This window comes from Bombina bombina, chromosome 1 (assembly GCF_027579735.1).
Source record: "Bombina bombina isolate aBomBom1 chromosome 1, aBomBom1.pri, whole genome shotgun sequence".
Lineage (NCBI taxonomy): Eukaryota > Metazoa > Chordata > Amphibia > Anura > Bombinatoridae > Bombina > Bombina bombina.
Window position 1 is genome coordinate 1,156,945,404 of NC_069499.1, and position 25,731 is coordinate 1,156,971,134.

A 25,731-nucleotide genomic window follows, 5' to 3' on the forward strand; every position below is an offset into this window, starting at 1 on the left:
AAAATCCTATATAGTTAAGTATGGTGAAGGAATGAGTATACTGATAAACAAATGGTCAAATGAGTAAAGGCTTTAGAATATCTTACATTTACTACACTGAACAGCAATAGACATCTGTTATCGACTGATAGCAAGCATAATACAGTAGGAAAATGTTGCCACAACAATGTATTTGTACTCATACTCCAGTTCAATAATAACTATTATAAATCATCCTCGCAGAGGCAGAACTTTTTTTTTATTTTTTGTAATGGGATTTTTTTTAGTACATTTTTTTCCTGCAGTGTCTCTGAGGAGCCGGTGTTGCTGTGTTTGTTGCCCTTACTCAGTGTGCATGAGCTTAGGTTCGTGAACAGCCTCGCTGATGTCTGCTGTACGTTCCCACAGTGTCAGTCTGCCTGGGAACCTGCTATACTGTACTGCTGGGGTCTTTATGCTTATTTTGGAGGGGCTGCTGCTCCATGCTTATGCTGCTGATGTATAATATATGTTTCCTAAAGGATGGCACACACACACATATATATATATATATATATATATATATATATATATATATATATATATATATTTATTACAACCTCAGAGCTGATTCCAGTAAAGAGATCTTAAAAAAAAAGAACACTGGAAAAACAAATAATATAATACACACCCATTTAAATAATTTTTCTTTGTTATGCATAACAAAGGCTGACGCTTTTCCCAAATGAGTTAAAGGGATATTCACAGTATTCTGCAAATGGCCTGGTAAGGGTCCACAACCCAATTTTCACAATACTGTGCATATTCAATTAACTTATTTGGGAACATTTCAGCCTTTGTGAGCTCTACACACACACACACACACACATTTACAAACACGCATATACATATATACACACACACATATACACACACATATATACACACACTGAATGCTAATGGGAGGGTACAAATAAGAGGCGGCCCAACCTGAGGGCACCACAGCCTGCAAGAAAAACAAACTCCCGAAGGCTTCCTTGATAGAAGCAAAAAATAAAAAGAATAAGAATGTTAGGAAGACCAAGCAACCGCCCAACAATCAAAACCATAGGATCTCATGTCAGAGACCCAAAAAGATGACACTGTACTCTGAGGAGGCTCGTGTCCCGCTGTTTCATAGAACCAGAAAAAACACTCCTCCACCAACAAGGAGGAAGGTAATCAGCTTCCAAAACCTTGCACACCCCAGATATGAACAACATAATGGAAAAAAAAAATATCTATTCTGATGAAGTCTGACAGAAACCTCAAGGAAAGATTCCCCCAAAAAAGGAAGAACCTCTTCCCATTTGGACAAGGAATACGACAATCTTTAGGAGAAAAAAAAAAAACATATAGCCTTATTAGAAGGGAGACCCCAATAAGGAAGAATGTATTGCAAATTGCAACACAGAAACTATGACACACAGAAAAACAATCTACAGACGAAATAAGTCCTTGAATAAGAATTTAAAGACCACCTCCTGTACAGGTACAAAGGTAACCCAATGCAACTTCTGAAGGATAAATCCAACCCAAAAAGGAGCAAGGAATTGACTTGCTGGCCCTGTCGCAGGCAGTGCTCTAGCAAAAACAACTGAACACCTCTAAGATCAATGAACCTCTGGAACTGGAGAACAAACAGAGAGCAAAAACCGCTTGTGAAAACACATACCAGGGAAAGGAACCACAGCTGGTATCCATCTGCAACCTTCTGCTTGCCAGGCAGCTAAGCTAACCAACAGGCTATACTTGCCGGCTGCCCCTTCGAACAAGAACTAGCTAGACAAGCCCTTCACCAGCTCATTATAGAGGGGAAGAAGATACTCCCAGATCCAGAAGAGAGTCAGGACAAGCTAGCTCATCCTGACAAAAAGAGTGTGTGTGCCCTCCACGCCTAAAATAGGTGACGAGGATCCAAATAAGAGCTGAAAGGACTAAAACCTTTAAAAAAAAAAAAAAAAAAACAACTCTCGACTAGAGCCAGGCGACCCCTCACAATTTGCCCCGGAAGAAAAAATCCCAAGACACAAAGAGACTCAGACCCGGTAGATCCCTGTGACAAGGGAACTCTCATGACAGCGAGCCTCTAAACCGTGATTACGAACTCATAGGCAAAAATGGAGTAACAGTCTCATTGATGCCCACTCCAGATAGGATCGAGCCATCCTCGAAAAAGAGTGACATGGCAAAAAGAAGACGGTTAAAATAGACCTCCTCAGAATTAAGAAAACTGCCACAGCAGGATTCAAACTCCAAGCCTACAGCTTGCTAGGCCGGGAACTAATCCCTTAGGCCACTTAGTCCTGTGGGCCTCAGCTGAGAAACTCGATCTGCTTTCCTCAGATACACATTCGGAAAACTCTGGATAGTCAGATCAAAAGGATGATCCTAAGGAACATCCGTCCCGGGAAAGCACGCTCAGAGAATGGATTGCTGACAAGAGCCGTAGTGGGCCTCCGGCCACCACCAAATTTAAGACCCTCCCGTCTATGCAGGAGGAACTCACTAACTCAGAAATAATCCACTCACCAAGAGGTCCCAACTAGCATGGACCCAGAAGACCAGACCTCAGAGCAAATGCTCTAATGAAAAAAAAACAACAAAAAAAACCAAGGATAATTGGAAGGAAAATTCTGATCCACATAACCCAGAAAACACTCTCACCCTGCTGACAGAGAAGAAACCAAGACAAAACTGTCCCAGGGGAACTAGGATAAAAATCCCCAACACCGGGAGATCTGGACCGAACACTGGAGAACGATTCCACAACCGGTAATCCAAAGGACTGCTAACACAGAGACAAAAACCCAATGATATGTTGAAGACTCGGCCTGGGCTGAATCCATCACCATCCACCACAGCTCCAACGAAGGCCTGAAGATGAATTGGAGGGCAGAACCCAATGAAGTAATTCTAACTTCGTAAGCTCTAAGAGCCTTCCTGTCTGACAGACCAAGCCGCATCCAAAGGATCAAACTTGGTGCCAACACCAGAACTCAGGTCTAGGTCCACCTCTGAGGATGGAACCGGCAGGAAGCAAATTCCAAAGGTCTACTAGCAGACGCTGAAAAAAAAACCCAGAACCACCAAGACTCAGAATCCCCAACATCTAGAAACAGGCTACTGCCACATCAAACCCCAGATCCCCCAAAAAAGAAGAAGTAAATGGTCCCTAAGAACCGGACCTGCTTAAACAAGGATGTTTTAAATAGACATCCAGCATAAGCAGCTAGATTTGAACCATCAACCTTCGAGTTGCAAAGCCACAGAGATAACCACCAGGCTACACTGGGCTGCACTAGACAGGAAAAATATCCCCTCTTCCTAAATCCAGGTAGAGAGAACCGTGTATTCTCTCTGAACAAAGATCTAATAAGCTCTGCTTAAAAATAATTGGACCCAAAAAGGACGTTAAACCCCTCCCCTTATTGGACCAGACACCAACAGTGTAATGACACTGCGAAGAGTACAGGGACAAGACTACAAAAGTCACCTAGTCAAGAAAGACAGAATGAAAACTCAACTCCGGCCCCTAGGACCCCCGGACCCATATGATCCAGCATCAAGAGTCCATCCAGAACAACCTAAGACAGGTCCTGCCTGTCCTACGGTATAGATGGACCTGCTCTGCCTGGACCAGAATAACTAGAAAGAGCTCCTTCTCTAGAGTAAAAGGAAAGAACAGACAACTAATACCCAAAACAGGTCCTGCCCGTCATCTAAGGGTACGACACGTCTTGTCATAAAAACCATAAACAAATGGCAAATTCTTAAGTTCCAGCAGTGCTAGGAAAACTGAGAATAAACAAAATAAAGAAAATAAGCTCTGAGGCTTACATTTTTATCTCTAGATAATCGAGGGAATCATCACCCCAACCATCACAATCATCAAAGTCGATATAACCAAAAACAACCCAAGTAACAAAACTTCTTCTTAAAATGAGTTTCCACAAGACCCCCAAGCTCTAAAACAAAAAACTATCTGAAACGGATTAGAAATGAAAATAGGTAAACGCACAAAAAGGGATGTCAAAAGGGTGTGCAAACTAAAGCAAACAGGTCCTGCCTGTTATACAACACAAACCCCCCATAGAGCTCGGGACTGCGCTTCTATAACTATATACATATAGACGATAAAGAAGAGGATCCAACCCTGACACTTGTTTAATCATTATCTGATTTAGAGAACTGAGATCCACCTGACAGATCAGGACTGGGAACCTCTAACATCGCCAAAACTTCTCTCAGAAGTAAACACAGGCATACCATTCTAAATCTAAATGCCAAATCCTCCTCAGTCAGAGGAGTCAAATCAGGCGACTCCGACCCTGGAGGTTCTAACGTTAAAGCCTCAGAGGTAACTGCATCCCCAGATGACTGATCGGGCACAATCGTTCATTTACACGACGGCTCAAGGGTAGGAGAACACGGATTGACTCTTCGCTTGCACATAGCAGGAAGAGGCAAACTCGCTAAAGCCATAGAGATGGATATGCAAAAACGAGCAGTAATCTTCGGTGGAAAAAAGTCTTCCTCAGACAAAGGAGTAATGGTACTTAGGGGAACTGCATGTGTAGGAGAAGATTCTAGAGAACACAGCTCACGGGACGAGGAATCCTCAGAGGTAGACAGCTTAGTGGTCTCTAACATCTCAACATTGTTTGAAGAGAACACCCTATTGCGGCATACTGAATATAATTGAGCAGGCTGATTTACCCGGGCCTCCTCACAATATACGCAGGTATCAAAATCTGTATCAGAGGAATCCTCTAGAATATCAGAATCCACCATAATTCTAACTAAACATTTTAGCCAAAAAACCCCAATCACCACCTCCTATAACCAAAACAGGTAGAGAAATTCAATCTTCTCCGCACCCCCTCGGTCAGTAAATGGAAATTGAAAACAAGACAATACTACGCACAGTCACATGGTGTCTCATATGCAGGATCGCCCCTTCTAAGGAAAAGCGCGTGAGCTTAATAAAACTGTGCAGCTTTATAACCTGTATGTTCCGTATCTTCCTATGAGCCCAAAATGTCTCCTACACATATGCAGTCAAAATCACATAACAAACATGATTAACTAGATCCCACTGTTCAATAATCCACCTCAGGAGATATTAACCCTTGATTCCATAAAGATAAAGGAGTCCCACTGAGACCCTGTCTTCTATCGTTAACGTGTGTAAAAAATGAAATGATCTTACCGGAATCCATTCCGTGGAACAGCAACACAGTCCTTCAAGTTTGACAGATAGTAACAGCGCCTCTGACATGGACTTGAGTGAAGAAAGCAGGTAGCCAAACTCATCAACTCTGATTGCTTATAGGAGCTGTTAATATGAGTATGGATGGTTTCGCAGAAAGACTCTCCCTGCATCTCCAGACTCTAACTTAAAACAATGCTCTCACTGAGAGGCTGACAAGACAACTTAAAACTTCAGTTCCATCCCGAAAGGCAGGTACCCTTCCAAAGGAACTGCTCCGAAAAACATCCGAAGCTTCTCTGTCAACCTCCTGTGGCGAAAGGCAAAGAATGACTGGGGGATAAGGGAAGTGGGGGAGGTATTTAAGCCTTTGGCTGGGGTGTCTTTGCCTCCTCCTGGTGGCCAGGTTCTGTATTCCCACAAGTAATGAATGCAGCTGTGGACTATCCCTGTATTTTATCCTGATGAAAAATCAGATAAGGAGAATCAAAAGAAAGAGCAAAAACAGATCTGCATACCAGACAATACAATACTAGGCTGAAGCAAATAGAATCACTTACAAATTTTCTTGCCTGAAATTGGAAATCACCCTGGGAAGTAGTACCAGAGGAGGAAACACATAGGCAAGTTGAAAGGACCATGGAGCTATCAGAACATCCATAAACTTCATCCGAGGATCCCTTGACCTTGCAAAGTAACTAGGAAATTTGTTGTTCAAACAAGATGCCATTCGATCCACAATCTGATTGAATACTTCTGGATAAAGAGACCAATACTCTGGATGAAGGAACTGATGACTGATAAAATTTGTTTTCCAATTAAATACTCATGGGATGTGAACTGCTGAAATTAAACAGCAATTGGTCTCTGCCCAAAAGAAAATTTGAAAACCTTCCCTCATGGCTAAAGGGGCTGCGAGTCCTACCTTGAGGGCTGATATAAGCCACTGCTGTGACAATGTCTGACTGAAACCAGAAAAAATGTTCTCCCTTCAGTAAGGGCCAAGCTTGAAGAGCTCTGAAAATACCACAAAGTTTTAAAATGTGTATAGGCAAACTTGCCTCACAAGGTGTCCAAACTCCCTGCACTGGCAGAGACCCTCATACAGCTCCCCATCATGAAAGACTTGCATCCGTAGTGATCACAAACCAAAAATAGGAACCAACTTCAAACTACTTTGATCGGTTACAGAAAGCCTCATGGAGATTGAATCTACCAGGAACCCCAGAAAAGTAATCTTTGTCTGAGGAACTTAAGAAATCTTTAGCAAATTTATCCTCCAACCCATATTGACAAAGAAACAACAACAACAGTCTGTTGAGGAGAGATTCTGCTAAATGTAAAGATGGAGCTAGAACCAAGATATTCTTCAGATAAGGAAACAGAGCTATTCCCTGAGCTGTGATGACAAAAAACCCCAGAAACTTTGTAAAAATCCTTGGAGTTCTAGCCAGACCAAACAGCAGAGCAACAAAGCAAAAATGTTTGTCTATAAAGACAAACCTCAGAAACTGAAAGTAATCCTTGTGATTTTGAACATGGAGGTAAGCATCCTTTAAATCTATTGTGGACATAAACTGCCCTTGCTGAATGAAAGGCAGATTAGACCGAATAGTCTCCATTTTGAAAGTTGGAACTCTGATAAACATTTTAAAACCTTTATATAACGAAATACACCCCAGCCAAAGACTTAAATACCTCCCCCCACTTCCTCCATCCCCCAGTCAGTTTGCCGAGGCAACAAGGAACAGTAGGAGAAATATCAGGGAGAAAAAGGTGCCAGAAGAAAAAACAATTTAAATTTAGTGCTGCCCACCGGAGAACACGGGCGGGAGCTGTGGACTATCCCTGTATCGAAGGAAAGAAAATTATCTGTTAAGTCATAATTTAGGTTTTCCTTCTAAATACAGGGAGAGTCCACAGCTGCATTCATTATTTGTGGGAAAATTTAACCCAATATACAAAGGACACCAAATGCTAACGGGAGGGACAAATAAAAGGCAGCCCAATCTAAGGGCCCCAGGATGATAGGAGGACCAAGTAGCCGTTCAACAATCAGAACCATAGGAACTCATGTCAGAGACCCCCAAGATGTCACCACACTCCTAAAGCCAGCTGGAAGTTGAACGAAGAACTATCCTCAAGAGGTATAGTAGTACGTTAACAAGTGTAGAGATAGCACCATCCACCTTAGGAATGGAGCCCCACAAATCCAGTTGAGAGTTCGGGACCAGTAACAATTTTTAAAAAGAAGACAAGTGGGAAAAGAAAGAACCAATTCTTTCCCATTCGTTAATAATGTTCATCCATCTTAACCAGCACAGGAAAAGTCAAAGGAACTTTCCTGTCTTCGTAAACTCTGTTTAATTTAGTTATCATAGGTTTTTTGTGGCAGAGCGGCCTCTGGAACATCTAACGTAGACAGAACCTCCTTTAATAAAAAAATGCAAGTGCTGAATTTTAAATCTAAAGGACGGTTCCTCTGCAGCAGGAGGCATAGACGCTAAGGAATCCGACCCAAAAGGTTCACCCTCTGAAGCTGAGGTTAACTCATCATCGGATAACTGGGATATAATAGCTAAATCTGATAAGTATTTAGATGATTCCGGGTCAGGAGAGCTATGTTTAACCTTTCTCTTGCGTTTGTTAGAGCGAGGTAATGCACTGAGGGCCGCAGACACCGCCTTTTGTTAAGGCATGTGGAACATAACTGAGTGGGCGGGAAAACCACGGCCTCCTCACAATATAAACAGGTATTATTTAGTACAGAAGGAGTACCTTCTAACATGTCAGAGACCTCCATAGCTCAGGTTATACCCACAGAAGGACACAAATAAAAACTTTTTTTATTATAGAAAACTGCACCTTTATACTACCAATGGCTGGGGCACTCACCACCTCCTAGACCCAAACAGTTAACAGAGGAAACACTCTCCTCAAGTTCAAGTCTCAGCCAGAATGGAGTGCAAGACAGTACTTCTGTTATTAGAAGTATAGCAAGTAATAGGTGAAACTTAAAAGTGAAACCTGTTTGTTCCAGCCACAAACACACAGTCTATCAGCCCAGGAAAAAAAATCACACAAAGCAGCATGTAAATAATTAATACACTGATTAATTAACCTCAACTGTTCAATAAACCCCCCTCAGAGGATATTAACCCTCGATCCTATCAAGGTATAAAGGAGCCACACCATGACCCTGTTATAGCGTTTAATGTGTAAAAATTTAAACAATCTTACCTCCAGGATCCATGCTGTGGAACAAAACACAAACTCTCAAGTGTGACAGTCTTATAGCAGCACTCCTGACATGGACTTAAGTGAGAGAAAGCAGGCAGTGAAACTCGTCAATACTGATTGCTTAGGAGCTGTTAGCAGTAGGCTGGCTGGTTTTGCAGAAAAACCTTCCCTGCATTTCCAGACTCTAACTTTCATCAATACTCTGAGAGGTTGACAAGACTACTTAAAACTCCAGTCCTATCTCGAAGGGCAGATAACCTTTTTCAGGACACTCCGAATCTTCTGACACTACTAACGTGACAAAAGACAAAGAATGACTGGGATAGTGAGGAAGTTGGAGGTATAGTAAATCCTTTGGCTAGGGTGTATTTGCCTCCTCCTGGTGGCCAGGTGTTGTATTTCCCAACAGTAAGGAATGAAGCTGTGAACTCTCCCTATCTTAGGAAGGAAATGTCTGTCAGCTCTGGTAAACACTGCTTGAATACTACAATATTATATATGGTCCATTCTGAGGGTGGTGACATTTGTTATGTCTGGGGATTAGAGTAAAGTGGGCTAAAAAAAAACAGTCAACGTTAAGAACCTGCTGCATGAATGTCTTAAGGCTGTGTATTTATTTGTTTAAAAAAAAAATATTGTCTCTCAATTAATGAATCCTAAATTGAGTAAATATGCTGAGATACTCTCTATTATGCTAGTCAAACATACCTGTGTAGAGAGGATCTCTCCCTGTGACGACAGGCCTGACGAATCCCCTGTGTGACTGGCTTCACTATCACATCCTGATACCTCAGCTAGAAAAGAAAAAAAAGCAGACATCATTAATACAAAGTTATATTTAAAAATATTGCAGTTCTTTGTCTGCCTGATAAGCCATCACGTGTGGGAATATTTCACTCCTGAGTACTAGGAGGTGGCAAAAGACCAACACACCAGAACTTTAAATCCCTCCCTCTTCCCATGAACCTCAGTCATTGGTTTTTGCCTCCTTAATGAGGAGCAGTTGTTGCTTCTTAGGTCTCTCATATAGCAGCTTCTATTGATCAGATTCGTAAGGCAGCTACTTAGTCTTCTCTGTACACTTTTTCTAAGTTTTATTACTTTGATGTGTTTGCTTCTTCTGGGGCTGCCTTAGGCAGAAACGTTCTGCAGCTTGTAGTGCCTGAACAGTGAAATCCTGCCTTCTCTATTTGTCTCCCCACACATTGAAGGAGGTCTTCCACAGCTTTGGTATTGATTCCCACAAGTGATAACTTGTGGACTCTCACCACCTGATGAAACAGAACAAAAACATAATTTATGCTTACCTGATAAATTCCTTTCTCCTGTAGTGTAGTCAGTCCACGGGTCATCATTACTTATGGGATATTAACTCCTCCCCAACAGGAAGTGCAAGAGGATCACCCAAGCAGAGCTGCTATATAGCGCCTCCCCTCTACGTCACACCCAGTCATTCGACCGAGAACCAAACGAGAAAGGAGAAACTATAGGGTGCAGTGGTGACTGGAGTATAATTCAAAAATTTAGACCTACCTTAAAAAACAGGGCGGGCCGTGGACTGACTACACTACAGGAGAAAGGAATTCATCAGGTAAGCATAAATTATGTTTTCTCCTGTTAAGTGTAGTCAGTCCACGGGTCATCATTACTTATGGGATACCAATACCAAAGCTAAGTACACGGATGACGGGAGGGACAGGCAGGATCTCTATACGGAAGGAACCACTGCCTGAAGAACCTTTCTCCCAAAAACAGCCTCCGAAGAAGCAAAAGTGTCAAATTTGTAAAATTTGGAAAAAGTATGAAGAGAAGACCAAGTTGCAGCCTTGCAAATCTGTTCAACAGAGGCCTCGTTCTTAAAGGCCCAAGTGGAAGCCACAGCTCTAGTAGAATGAGCTGTAATCCTTTCAGGAGGTTGCTGTCCAGCAGTCTCATAGGCTAAGCGTATTATGCTACGAAGCCAAAAGGATAGCGAGGTAGCAGATGCTTTTTGACCTCTCCTCTGTCCAGAATAAACGACAAACAGGGAAGAAGTTTGTCGAAAATCTTTAGTTGACTGTCAATAAAATTTCAGGGCACGGACTACATCTAAATTGTGCAGAAGTCGTTCCTTCTTTGAAGAAGGGTTAGGACACAATGATGGAACAACAATCTCTTGATTGATATTCTTGTTAGTGACTACCTTAGGTAAGAACCCAGGTTTAGTACGCAGAACTACCTTATCTGAATGAAAAATCAGATACGGAGAATCACAATGTAAGGCTGATAATTCAGAGACTCTACGAGCCGAGGAAATAGCCATTAAAAACAGAACTTTCCAAGATAACAGCTTGATATCAATGGAGTGAAGGGGTTCAAACGGAACACCCTGTAAAACGTTAAGAACTAAGTTTAAGCTCCACGGTGGAGCTACAGTCTTAAACACAGGCTTAATTCTAGCCAAAGCCTGACAAAAAGCCTGAACGTCTGGAACTTCTGACAGACGTTTGTGTAGAAGGATGGACAGAGCTGAGATCTGTCCCTTTAAAGAACTTGCAGATAAACCCTTTTCTAAACCTTCTTGTAGAAAAGACAATATCCTAGGAATCCTAACCTTACTCCATGAGTAACCCTTGGATTCGCACCAGTGTAAGTATTTACACCATATCTTATGGTAAATTTTCCTGGTAACAGGTTTCCTAGCCTGTATTAAGGTATCAATTACTGGCTCCGAAAATCCACGCTTTGATAAAATTAAGAGTTCAATTTCCATGCAGTCAGCTTCAGAGAAATTAGATTTTGATGTTTGAAAGGACCCTGAATTAGAAGGTCCTGTCTCAGAGGCAGAGACCAAGGTGGACAGGATGACATGTCCAATAGATCTGCATACCAGGTCCTGCGTGGCCACGCAGGCGCTATTAGAATCACTGATGCTTTCTCCTGTTTGATCCTGGCAATCAAACGAGGAAGCATCGGGAAGGGTGGAAACACATAAGCCATCCTGAAGGTCCAAGGTGCTGTCAAGGCATCTATCAGGACCGCTCCCGGGTCCCTGGACCTGGACCCGTAACGAGGAAGCTTGGCGTTCCGGCGAGACGCCATGAGATCCATATCTGGTTTGCCCAAACGTCGAAGTATTTGGGCAAAGACCTCCGGATGAAGTTCCCACTCCCCCGGATGAAAAGTCTGGCGACTTAGGAAATCCGCCTCCCAGTTGTCCACTCCTGGGATGTGGATCGCTGACAGGTGGCAAGAGTGAGACTCTGCCCAGCGAATTATCTTTGATACTTCCATCATCGCTAAGGAACTTCTTGTCCCTCCCTGATGGTTGATGTAAGCCACAGTCGTGATGTTGTCCGACTGAAACCTGATGAACCTCAGAGTTGCTAACTGAGGCCAAGCCAGAAGGGCATTGAGAACTGCTCTCAATTCCAGAATGTTTATTGGAAGGGGACTCTCCTCTTGAGTCCATGATCCCTGAGCCTTCAGGGAATTCCAGACAGCGCCCCAACCTAGTAGGCTGGCGTCTGTAGTTACAATTGTCCAGTCTGGCCTGCTGAAGGGCATCCCCCTGGACAGATGTGGCCGAGAAAGCCACCATAGAAGAGAATCTCTGGTCTCCTGATCCAGATTCAGCGTAGGGGACAAATCTGAGTAATCCCCATTCCACTGACTTAGCATGCACAATTGCAGCGGTCTGAGGTGCAGGCGTGCAAAAGGAACTATGTCCATTGCCGCTACCATTAAGCCGATTACCTCCATGCATTGAGCCACTGACGGGTGTTGAATGGAATGGAGGGCACGGCAAGCATTTAGAAGCTTTGTTAACCTGTCCACTGTCAGGTAAATTTTCATTTCTACAGAATCTATAAGAGTCCCCAAGAAGGGAACTCTTGTGAGTGGTAAGAGAGAACTCTTCTCCTCGTTTACTTTCCACCCATGCGACCGTAGAAATGCCAGTACTAACTCTGTATGAGACTTGGCAGTTTGAAAGCTTGACGCTTGTATCAGAATGTCGTCTAGGTACGGAGCTACCGAAATTCCTCGCGGTCTTAGTACCGCCAGAAGAGAGCCCAGAACCTTTGTAAAGATTCTTGGAGCCGTAGCCAACCCGAAGGGAAGAGCTACAAACTGGTAATGCTTGTCTAGGAAGGCAAACCTTAGATACCGGTAATGTTCTCTGTGAATCGGTATGTGAAGGTAAGCATCCTTTAAATCCACTGTGGTCATGTACTGACCTCTTTGGATCATGGGTAAGATTGTCCGAATAGTTTCCATCTTGAATGATGGAACTCTTAGGAATTTGTTTAGGATCTTTAAATCCAATATTGGTCTGAAGGTTCCCTCTTTTTTGGGAACCACAAACAGATTTGAGTAAAACCCTTGTCCGTGTTCCGACCGCGGAACTGGATGGATCACTCCCATTAGTAAAAGGTCTTGTACACAGCATAGAAACGCCTCTTTCTTTATCTGGTTTGTTGACAACCTTGAAAGGTGAAATCTCCCTTGTGGAGGAGAAGCTTTGAAGTCCAGAAGATATCCCTGAGATATGATCTCCAACGCCCAGGGATCCTGGACATCTCTTGCCCAAGCCTGGGCGAAGAGAGAGAGTCTGCCCCCCACTAGATCCGTTGCCGGATCGGGGGCCCTCACTTCATGCTGTCTTAGGGGCAGCAGCAGGTTTTCTGGCCTGCTTGCCCTTGTTCCAGGACTGGTTAGGTTTCCAGCCTTGTCTGTAGCGAGCAACAGCTCCTTCCTGTTTTGGATCAGAGGAAGTTGAAGCTGCTCCTGCCTTGAAGTTACGAAAGGCACGAAAATTAGACTGTCTAGCCCTGGGTTTGGCTCTGTCTTGAGGCAGGGCATGGCCTTTACCTCCCGTAATATCAGCGATAATTTCTTTCAAACCGGGCCCGAATAAAGTCTGCCCCTTGAAAGGTATGTTAAGTAGTTTCGATTTAGAAGTTACATCAGCTGACCAGGATTTTAGCCACAGCGCTCTGCGTGCCTGAATGGCGAATCCGGAATTCTTAGCCGTAAGTTTAGTTAAATGTACTACGGCATCAGAAATAAATGAATTAGCTAGCTTAAGGGTTTTAAGCTTAAGTGAAATCTCATCTAATGTCGCTGAGTCAAGGGTCTCTTCCAGAGACTCAAACCAAAATGCTGCCGCAGCCGTGACAGGCGCAATGCATGCAAGGGGTTGTAATATAAAACCTTGTTGAACAAACATTTTCTTAAGGTAACCCTCTAACTTTTTATCCATTGGATCTGAGAAGGCACAGCTATCCTCCACCGGGATAGTGGTACGCTTAGCTAAAGTAGAAACTGCTCCCTCCACCTTAGGGACCGTTTGCCATAAGTCCCGTGTGGTGGCGTCTATTGGAAACATTTTTCTGAATATAGGAGGGGGTGAGAAAGGCACACCGGGTCTGTCCCACTCCTTAGAAATAATTTCAGTAAGTCTCTTAGGTATAGGAAAAACGTCAGTACTCGTCGGTACCGCAAAATATTTATCCAACCTACACATTTTCTCTGGGATTGCAACTGTGTTACAATCATTCAGAGCCGCTAACACCTCCCCTAGCAATACACGGAGGTTTTCCAGCTTAAACTTAAAATTTGAAATGTCTGAATCCAATTTATTTGGATCAGATCCGTCACCCGCAGAATGAAGCTCTCCGTCCTCATGCTCTGCAAATTGTGACGCAGTATCAGACATGGCCCTAGCATTATCAGTATACTCTGTTCTCATCCCAGAGTGATCTCGTTTACCTCTAAGTTCTGGCAATTTAGACAAAACTTCAGTCATAACATTAGCCATGTCTTGGAAAGTGATTTGTAATGGCCGCCCTGATGTACTTGGCGTTACAATATCACGCACCTCCTGAGCGGGAGATGCAGGTACTGACACGTGAGGCAAGTTAGTCGGCATAACTTCCCCCTCGTTGTCTGGTGAATGTTGCTTAACATGTACAGATTGACTTTTATTTAAAGTAGCATCAATGCAATTAGTACATAAATTTCTATTGGGCTCCACCTTGGCTTTTGAACATATTGCACAAAGAGATTCCTCTGTGTCAGACATGTTTAAACAAACTAGCAATTAGACTAGCAAGCTTGGAAATACTTTTCAACTAAATTTACAAGTAATATGTAAAAACGTTACTGTGCCTTTAAGAAGCACACAAAAAAAACTGTCACAGTTGAATAACAATGAACCGGATTAGTTATAGAAACCAAATTTAGCAAAGGATTGCACTCATTAGCAATGGATGATTAACCCTTAATATCAGAAAAAAACGTATAACAATTGACAATATAAGCGTTTTTATCACAGTCAAGCACAGTCTCACAGGTCTGCTGTGAGTGATTACCTCCCTCAAAACTAGTTTTGAAGACCCCTGAGCTCTGTGGAGACGTCCTGGATCATGCAGGGAGAAAAAGACAGACTGTGACTGAATTTCTGATGCGTAGTAAAAGCGCCAAAATAGGCCCCTCCCACTCACACTACAACAGTGAGGGAAGCTCAGTAAACTGTTTTAATTTAAAACAAACGACAGCCATGTGGAAAATAAAGCCCAAAACAATTTTTCACCAAGTACCTCAGATAACTAAACGATTTAACATGCCAGTAAACGTTTAAAATCTAATATATGAATTGTCATTAAAAAGCCTGCTGCTAGTCGCTCACACTGCAAGTTAGGCTAAAAGTTATATGCATACAGTATTTTCCCAGTGAAGTGCCATTCCCCAGAAATACTTAAGTGTAAACATATATACATATCAGCCTGATACCAGTTGCTACTACTGCATTTAAGGCTGTACTTACATTATATCGGTATTAGCAGTATTTTCTCAGTCAATTCCATTCCTTAGAAAATAATATACTGCAACATACCTCTTTGCAGGTGAACCTGCCCGCTGTCCCCTGATCTGAAGTTACCTTACTCCTCAGAATGGCCGAGAACAGCAAACGGATCTTAGTTACGTCCGCTAAGATCATATACAAAAACTCAGGTAGATTCTTCTTCAAATTCTGCCTGAGAAGGAAACAACACACTCCGGTGCCGTTTAAAATAACAAACTTTTGATTGAAGATATAAAAAACTAAGTTTAATCACCACAGTCCTCTCACACATCCTATCTATTAGTTGGGTGCAAGAGAATGACTGGGTGTGACGTAGAGGGGAGGAGCTATATAGCAGCTCTGCTTGGGTGATCCTCTTGCACTTCCTGTTGGGGAGGAGTTAATATCCCATAAGTAATGATGACCCGTGGACTGACTACACTTAACAGGAGAAAATTACACTTCCCCGATTAATTTATTTTATAATGGTGAGTCCACAAGCTAACCCTATCTTTTTGTTAAGGTTGCAGCAGTATTTGTTTTGCACTTCTTTGCCCAACTTGTATGACTGAGGATCATGAGAAGTGGGAGGGATTTAAAGCTCTGGTATGTAAAGGTGTCTTTTGCTTCCTCCTAGTGGTCAGGATCAAAATATTTCCACACCTGATGGTTCGAGGACTTTCACTATTATGAAAGAAATTCATTTTTCAGGTAAGCATACATTTTGATTTTAAACTAACAATAAGTGATTGTTTGTGAATTTCATGCTGTGGAGAGTTCTAGCTTTGTGTACCGGCTTGTAATCATAGCTTTGGCAGATATTAACATAACAAAGCTACCCAAATTTTGTAATATATTGACACCCACATATTTAGCGATTGGTGGATATGCAGCTCACTTGTCATGTCCTCAGGAGCAGTAATCCATTGCTCCTAGGTGTGCAACCTTAAATATTAGTTTAACATCTTTATAGGGATTATACTATATCTTAAAAAGGGTTTAGGGTTTAAAAATCAAATGCTCAAACAATAAAAAAAATTGTCTCTTAAGATGGTCAGGGAACATCAAAGCTATGTGTAAAAGTCTTCCAGTTGGTAGGGGAGATTAAATTATGACAGAACAAGTTAATAGTAGTGTTTACTAAGTAAATAATAATGGATGACAGCATTCAGAAAACATAATTTATGTAAGAACTTACCTGATACTTTCATTTATTTCATATAGGCAAGAGTCCATGAGCTAGTGACATATGGGATATACAATCCTACCAGGAGAGTCAGTTTCCCAAACCTCAAAATGCCTATAAATACACCCCTCACCACACCCACAATTCAGTTTAATGAATAGCCAAGTAGTGGGGTGATAAAGAAAGGAGTAAAAAGCATCAACCAAGGAATTTGGAAATAATTGTGCTTTATACAAAAAAAACATAACCACTATAAAAAGGGTGGGTCGCATGGACTCTTGCCAATATGAAAGAAATTAATTTATCAGGTAAGTTCTAACATAAATTATGCTTTCTTTCATGTAATTGGCAAGAGTCCTTGAGCTAGTGACATATGGGATAGTAATACCCAAGATGTGGAACTCCACAGAAGAGTCACTAGAGAGGGAGGGATAAAATAATAACAGCCATTTTCCGCTGAAAAAAATTAATCCACAACCCAAATTATAAGTTTATTTTCATAATGAAAAGAAAAAAACTTAAACATCAGAAGAATCAAACTGAAACAGCTACCTGAAAAACTTTTCTACCAAAAACTGCTTCCGAAGGAGCAAATACATCAAAAGGGTAGAATTTAGTAAATGTTTGCAAAGAAGACCAAGTTGCCGCTTTGCAAATCTGATCAACTGAAGCTTCATTCTTAAAAGCCCACGAAGTGGAGACTGATCTAGTAGAATGAGCTGTAATTCTCTGAGGGGTGGCCTGACCCAACTCCATATAAGCCTGATGAATCAAAAGCTTTAACCAAGATGCCAAGGAAATGGCAGAAGCCTTCTGACCTTTCCTAGAACCAGAAAAGATAACAAATAGACTAGAAGTATTCCTGAAATATTTAGTAGCTTCAACGTAATATTTCAAAGCTCTTACCACATCCAAAGAATGTAAGGATCTCTCCAAAGAGTTCTTAGGATTAGGACACAAAGAAGGGACAACAATTTCTCTATTAATGTTGTTAGAATTCACAACCTTAGGTAGAAATTTAAATGAAGTCTGCAAAACTGCCTTATCCTGATGGAAAATCAGAAAAGGAGATTCACAAGAAAGAGCAGATCATTCGGAAACACTTCTAGCAGAAGAGATGGCCAAAAGGAACAACACTTTCCAAGAAAGTAGTTTAATGTCCAAAGAATGCATAGGCTCAAACGGAGGAGCATGTAAAGCCTTCAAAACCAAATTAAGACTCCAAGGAGAAGAGATTGATTTAATGACAGGCTTGATACGGACTAAAGCCTGTACAAAACAGTGAATATCAGGAAGTTTGTGAAATAAGACAGAAAGAGCAGATATTGTCCCTTTAAGGAACTTGCAGACAAACCCTTATCCAAACCATAATGAAGAAACTGTAAAATTCTAGGAATTCTAAAAGAATGCCAGGAGAATTTATGAGAAGAACACCATGAAATATAAGTCTTCCAACCTCGATAATAAATCTTCCTAGAAACAGATTTACGAGCCTGTAACATAGTATTAATCACTGAGTCAGAGAAACCTCTATGACTAAGCACTAGGCGTTCAATTTCCATACCTTCAAATTTAATGATTTGAGATTCTGATTGATAAACGGAACTTGAGACAGAAGGTCTGGCCTTAATGGAAGTAGCCAAGGTTGGCAACTGGACATCCGAACAAGATCCGCATACCAAAACCTGTGAAGCCATGCTGCAGCTACCAGCAACACAAACGATTGTTCCATGATGATAAGCATGTTGGTAACACTAAGGAACTGCTAACGCATCCACGGCATCTGCCTGAAGATCCCTGCATCTGGACAGGTACCTGGGTAGTTTCTTGTTTAGATGAGAAGCCATCAGATCTATTTCTGGAAGACTCCACATCTGAACAATCTGAGAAAACACATCTGGATGAAGCGACCACACACCCGGATGTAACGTCTGACTGAGATAATCCGCGTCCCAATTGTCTATACCTTGGATATGAACCGCAGAAATTAGACAGGAGCTGGATTCCGCCCAAGCAAGTATCCGAGATACTTCTTTCATAGCTTGGGGACTGTGAGTCCCACCCTGATGATTGCCATATGCCACAGTTGTGATATTGTCTGTCTGAAAACAAATGAACGGTTCTCTTTTCAACAGAGGCCAAACATGAAGAGCACTGAAAATAGCATGGAGTTCTAAAATATTGATTGGTAACCTCGCCTCTTGAGGTTTCCAAACCCCTTGTGCTGTCAGAGATCCCCAGACAGCTCCCCAACCTGAAAGACTTGCATTTGTTGTGATCACAGTCCAGGTTGGACGAACAAGAGGCCCCTTGAACTATACAATGGTGATCTAACCACCAAGTCAGAGAAAGTCAAACATTGGGATTTAAGGATATTAATTGTGATATCTTTGTATAATCCCTGCACCATTGGTTCAGCATAGAAAGCTGGAGAGGTCTCATATGAAAACAAGCAAAGGGGATCGCGCTCAATGCTGCAGTCATGAGACCTAAAACTTCCATGCACATAGCTACTGAAGGGAATGATCGAGACTGAAGGTTACGACAGGCTGAAACCAATTTCATTTGTCTCTTGTCTGTTAGAGGCAATCTAACTGGATACCTAAAAAGGTGACTCTTGTCTAAGGAATCAAGGAACTTTTTTGGTAAATTGATCCTCCAACCATATCTTTGAAGAAACAACACTAGTTGACTCGTGTGAGATTCTGCAGAATGTAAAGACTTAGCTAGCACCAAGATATCGTCCAAATAAGGAAACACCGCAATACCCCATTCTCTGAATACAAAGAGTAGGGCACCGAGAACCTTTGAAAAAATTCTTGGAGCTGTCGCTAGGCCAAATGGAAGAGCGACAAATTGGTAATGCTTGTCTAGAAAAAAAAATCTCAGAAACGGATAATGATCTGGATGAATTGGAATATGAAGATATGCATCCTGTAAGTCTATTGTGGACATAAAATGCTCTTGCTGAACAAAAAATGCAGAATAGTCCTTATAGTCACCATTTTGAAAGTTGGCACTCTTACGTAACGATTCAAAATTTTCAGATCCAGAACTGGCCTGAATGAATTTTCTTTCTTTGGGACAATGAATAGATTTGAATAAACCCCAGACCCTGTTCCTGAAACGGAACTGGTATAATTACCCCTGAAAACTCCAGGTCTGAAACACACTTCAGAAAAGCCTGAGCCTTTACTCGATTTGCTGGAATGCGTGAGAGAAAAAAACAGAATTTATCCTTACCTGATAAATTACTTTCTCCAACGGTGTGTCCGGTCCACGGCGTCATCCTTACTTGTGGGAATATCTCTTCCCCAACAGGAAATGGCAAAGAGTCCCAGCAAAGCTGGCCATATAGTCCCTCCTAGGCTCCGCCCACCCCAGTCATTCGACCGACAGACAGGAGGAAAAATATAGGAGAAACCATATGTTACCGTGGTGACTGTAGTTAGAGAAAATAATTCATCAGACCTGATTAAAAAAAACCAGGGCGGGCCGTGGACCGGACACACCGTTGGAGAAAGTAATTTATCAGGTAAGCATAAATTCTGTTTTCTCCAACATTGGTGTGTCCGGTCCACGGCGTCATCCTTACTTGTGGGAACCAATACCAAAGATTTATGACACGGATGAAGGGAGGGAGCAAATCAGGTTACCTAAACGGAAGGCACCACGGCTTGCAAAACCTTTCTCCCAAAAATAGCCTCCGAAGAAGCAAAAGTATCAAATTTGTAAAATTTGGCAAAAGTGTGCAGTGAAGACCAAGTCGCTGCCTTACATATCTGATCAACAGAAGCCTCGTTCTTGAAGGCCCATGTGGAAGCCACAGCCCTAGTGGAGTGAGCTGTGATTCTTTCAGGAGGCTGCCGTCCGGCAGTCTTGTAAGCCAATCGGATGATGCTTTTAAGCCAAAAGGAAAGAGAGGTAGAAGTCGCTTTTTGACCTCTCCTTTTACCAGAATAGACGACAAACAGAGAAGATGTTTGTCTGAAATCTTTTGTAGCTTCTAAATAGAATTTTAGAGCACGGACTACGTCCAAATTGTGTAACAAACGTTCCTTCTTTGAAACTGGATTCGGACACAAAGAAGGTACAACTATCTCCTGGTTAATATTTTTGTTAGAAACAACCTTTGGAAGAAAACCAGGCTTAGTACGCAAAACCACCTTATCTGCATGGAACACCAGATAGGGCGGAGAACACTGCAGAGCAGATAACTCTGAAACTCTTCTAGCAGAAGAAATAGCAACCAAAAACAAAACTTTCCAAGATAACAACTTAATATCTATGGAATGTAGAGGTTCAAACGGAACCCCTTGAAGAACTGAAAGAACTAAATTTAAACTCCAGGGAGGAGTCAAAGGTCTGTAAACAGGCTTGATCCTAACCAAAGCCTGAACAAATGCTTGAACATCTGGCATAGCTGCCAGTCGTTTGTGTAGTAAAACAGATAAAGCAGAAATCTGTCCCTTTAGAGAACTCGCAGACAATCCTTTATCTAAACCTTCTTGCAGAAAGGAAAGAATCTTAGGAATTTTTATCTGAAAACCCACGCTTTGAAAGAATCAAGCGTTCAATCTCCAAGCCGTCAGCTGGAGGGAGACCAGATTTGGATGTTCGAATGGACCCTGAACAAGAAGGTCCTGTCTCAAAGGTAGCTTCCATGGTGGAACCGATGACATATTCACCAGGTCTGCATACCAAGTCCTGCGTGGCCACGCAGGGGCTATCAAGATCACCGAGGCCCTCTCCTGTTTGATCCTGGCTACCAGCCTGGGAATGAGAGGAAACGGTGGAAACACATAAGCTAGGTTGAAGGTCCAAGGCGCTACTAGTGCATCCACTAGAGTCGCCTTGGGATCCCTGGATCTGGACCCGTAGCAAGGAACCTTGAAGTTCTGACGAGACGCCATCAGATCCATGTCTGGAATGCCCCATAATTGAGTCAATTGGGCAAAAATCTCCGGGTGGAGTTCCCACTCCCCCGGATGGAATGTCTGACGACTCAGATAATCCGCTTCCCAGTTTTCCACACCTGGGATGTGGATCGCAGAAAGATGGCAGGAGTGATTCTCCGCCGATTGTATTATTTTGGTTACTTCTTTCATCGCCAGGGAACTCCTTGTTCCCCCCTGATGATTGATATACGCAACAGTCGTCATGTTGTCTGATTGGAATCTTATGAATCTGGCCTTTGCAAGCTGAGGCCAAGCCCTGAGAGCATTGAATATCGCTCTTAGTTCCAGAATGTTTATCGGGAGAAGAGACTCTTCCCGAGACCATAGTCCCTGAGCTTTCAGGGATTCCCAGACCGCACCCCAGCCCACTAGACTGGCGTCGGTCGTGACAATGACCCACTCTGGTCTGCGGAAGCTCATTCCCTGGGATAGGTGGTCCAGGGATATCCACCAACGGAGTGAATCTCTGGTCTTCTGATCTACTTGAATCACTGGAGACAAGTCTGTATAGTCCCCATTCCACTGTTTCAGCATGCACAGTTGTAATGGTCTTAGATGAATTCGCGCAAAAGGAACTATGTCCATTGCTGCAACCATCAACCCTACTACTTCCATGCACTGAGCTATGGAAGGACGTGGAACAGAATGAAGAACTTGACAAGCGCTTAGAAGTTTTGACTTTCTGACATCTGTCAGAAAGATCCTCATTTCTAAGGAATCTATTATTGTTCCCAAGAAGGGAACTCTTGTTGACGGAGACAGAGAACTTTTTTCTATGTTCACCTTCCATCCGTGAGATCTGAGAAAGGCCAGAACGATGTCTGTATGAGCCTTTGCTTTTGAAAGGGACGACGCTTGTATTAGAATGTCGTCCAAGTATGGTACTACTGCAATGCCCCTCGGTCTTAGAACCGCTAGAAGGGACCCGAGTACCTTTGTGAAAATCCTTGGAGCAGTGGCTAATCCGAATGGGAGGGCCACAAACTGGTAATGTTTGTCCAGAAAGGCGAACCTTAGGAACTGATGATGTTCTTTGTGGATAGGAATATGTAGGTACGCATCCTTTAGATCCACGGTAGTCATAAATTGACCTTCCTGGATAGTGGGTAGAATCGTTCGAATGGTTTCCATTTTGAACGATGGTACCCTGAGAAATTTGTTTAGGATCTTTAAATCCAGAATTGGTCTGAAGGTTCCCTCTTTTTTGGGAACTACGAACAGATTTGAGTAAAATCCCATTCCTTGTTCCGTCATTGGAACTGGGTGTATCACTCCCATCTTTAACAGGTCTTCTACACAATTTAAGAACACCTGTCTCTTTATTTGGTTTGAGGATAAGTGAGACATGTGGAACCTTCCCCTTGGGGGTAGTTCCTTGAATTCCAGAAGATAACCCTGAGAAACTATTTCTAGCGCCCAGGGATCCTGAACATCTCTTGCCCAAGCCTGAGCAAAAAGAGAGAGTCTGCCCCCCACTAGATCCGGTCCCGGATCGGGGGCTACTCCTTCATGCTGTTTTGTTAGCGGTAGCAGGCTTCTTGGTCTGCTTACCCTTGTTCCAGCCTTGCATCGGTTTACAGGCTGTTTTGGACTGTGAGGCATTACCCTCTTGCTTAGAGGATGCAGAATTAGAGACCGGTCCGTTCCTGAAATTACGAAAGTAACGAAAATTAGACTTATTCTTGGCAGTGATGTCTGAGATAATCTCTTTCAATTCTGGTCCAAAGAGAGTTTTACCCTTGAAGGGGATGTTAAGCAATTTTGTCTTGGATGATACATCCGCTGACCAATACTTTAGCCAAAGCGCTCTGCGCGCCACAATTGCAAACCCTGAATTTTTCGCCGCTAATCTAGCTAATTGCAAAGCGGCATCTAAAATAAAAGAGTTAGCCAACTTAAGTGCGTGAACTCTGTCCATAACCTCCTCATATGGAGTCTCTCTACTGAGCGACTTTTCTAGTTCCTCGAACCAGAACCATGCTGCTGTAGTGACAGGAACAATGCACAAAATGGGTTGTAGAAGGTAACCTTGCTGTACAAAAATCTTTTTAAGCAAACCTTCCAATTTTTTATCCATAGGATCTTTGAAAGCACAACTATCCTCGATAGGAATAGTAGTGCGCTTGTTAAGAGTAGAAACTGCCCCCTCGACCTTAGGGACTGTCTGCCATAAGTCCTTTCTGGGGTCGACCATAGGAAATAATTTCTTAAATATAGGAGGGGGAACAAAAGGTATGCCGGGCTTCTCCCACTCCTTATTCACTATGTCCGCCACCCGCTTGGGTATAGGAAAAGCGTCGGGTGCACCGGAACCTCTAGGATTTTGTCCATCTTGCATAATTTTTCTGGAATGACCAAGTTGTCACAATCATCCAGAGTAGATAACACCTCCTTAAGCAGTGCGCGGAGATGTTCTAATTTAAATTTAAATGTCACAACATCAGGTTCAGCCTGTTGAGAAATTTTTCCTGAATCTGAAATTTCCCCATCTGACAAAACCTCCCTCATGGCCCCTTCAGATTGGTGTGAGGGTATGACAGAACAATTATCATCAGCGCCCTCCTGCTCTTCAGTGTTTAAAACAGAGCAATCACGCTTTCTCTGATATGCAGGCATTTTGGATAAAATATTTGCTATGGAGTTATCCATTACAGCCGTCAATTGTTGCATGGTAATAAGCATTGGCGCGCTAGAAGTACTAGGGGCCTCCTGCGTGGGCAAAACTGGCGTAGACACAGAAGGAGATGATGTAGAACCATGTCTACTCCCTTCATCTGAGGAATCATCTTGGGCAATTTCATTATCTGTGGCAGTACTGTCCTTACTTTGTTTGGACGCTATGGCACAATTATCACACAATTTTGAAGGGGGAGACACATTGGCTTTCATACATATAGAACATAGCTTATCTGAAGGCACAGACATGTTAAACAGGCTTAAACTTGTCAATAAAGCACAAAAACCGTTTTAAAACAAAACCGTTACTGTCTCTTTAAATTTTAAACAGAGCACACTTTATTACTGAATATGTGAAAAAATATGAAGGAATTGTTTTGTACCAAAATTTCACCACAGTGTCTTAAAGCATTAAAAGTATTGCACACCGATTTTCAGAGCTTTAACCCTTAAAATAACGAAACCGGAGCCGGTTACAGATTTAACCCCTATACAGTCCCAGCTACAGCCTTTGCTGTGACTTTACCAAGCCCAGAGGGGAATACGATACCAAATGACACCTTTTAGGAACTTTTCCAACTACTTTCAGGTCCTCACACATGCATCTGCATGTCTTGCTCTCAAAAACAACTGCGCAGTAATGGCGCGAAAATGAGGCTCAGCCTACAACTGGGAAGGCCCTTCCTGACTGGAAAAGGTGTCTAACATAGTGCCTGACGTTAAAAAACGTTCCCCAAGTTTATAAGTGTGAATTATCAGCATAAACAAGTATAAAATGTCCAAATAAAGCAATCGATTTAGCCCATAAAAGTGTCTACCAGTTTTATAGCCCATATTAAGCCCTTTATTCTGTTTGAGACTAAGAAAATGGCTTACCGGTCCCCATGAGGGGAAATGACAGCCTTCCAGCATTACACAGTCTTGTTAGAAATATGGCTAGTCATACCTTAAGCAGAAAAGTCTGCTAACTGTTTCCCCCAACTGAAGTTACTTCATCTCAACAGTCCTATGTGGAAACGGCAATCGATTTTAGTTACTGTCTGCTAAAATCATCTTCCTCTCACAAACAGAAATCTTCATCCTTTTCTGTTTCAGAGTAAATAGTACATACCAGCACTATTTTAAAATAACAAACTCTTGATAGTAGAATAAAAAAAACTACAACTAAACACCACATACTCTTAACCATCTCCGTGGAGATGTTGCCTGTGCAACGGCAAAGAGAATGACTGGGGTGGGCGGAGCCTAGGAGGGACTATATGGCCAGCTTTGCTGGGACTCTTTGCCATTTCCTGTTGGGGAAGAGATATTCCCACAAGTAAGGATGACGCCGTGGACCGGACACACCAATGTTGGAGAAATCTTCTCACAGAAAGTCTTACTCTGAATTCTATTCGGTACCCTTGAGAGACAATACTCTGAATCCATTGATTTTGGACAGAATCTGCCCAAATGTTTTGGAATAATCTTAATCTGCCCCCTACCAGCTGAGCTGGAATGAGGGCTGTACCTTCATGCAGACTTGGGGGCTGGCTTTGGTTTCTTAAACGGTCTGGATTTATTCCAACTTGAAGAAGGTTTCCAATTGGAACCAGATTCTTTGGGGGAAGGATTAGGTTTCTGTTCCTTATTTTGT

At 42.5% G+C, this 25,731-nt stretch overlaps 1 protein-coding gene across 1 annotated transcript in view; it reads right to left on the reverse strand.

The window, feature by feature from the left end:
* The window catches only part of BRCA1 (BRCA1 DNA repair associated), a 1,073,265-nt gene that overhangs the window by 698,007 nt on the left and 349,527 nt on the right, over nucleotides 1-25,731 (reverse strand). Inside the window, exon 9 of the mRNA XM_053699586.1 lies at nucleotides 9,158-9,243. Within this exon, the coding sequence (XP_053555561.1) occupies nucleotides 9,158-9,243 (86 nt within the window). The remainder of the gene's footprint in view (nucleotides 1-9,157; nucleotides 9,244-25,731) is intronic.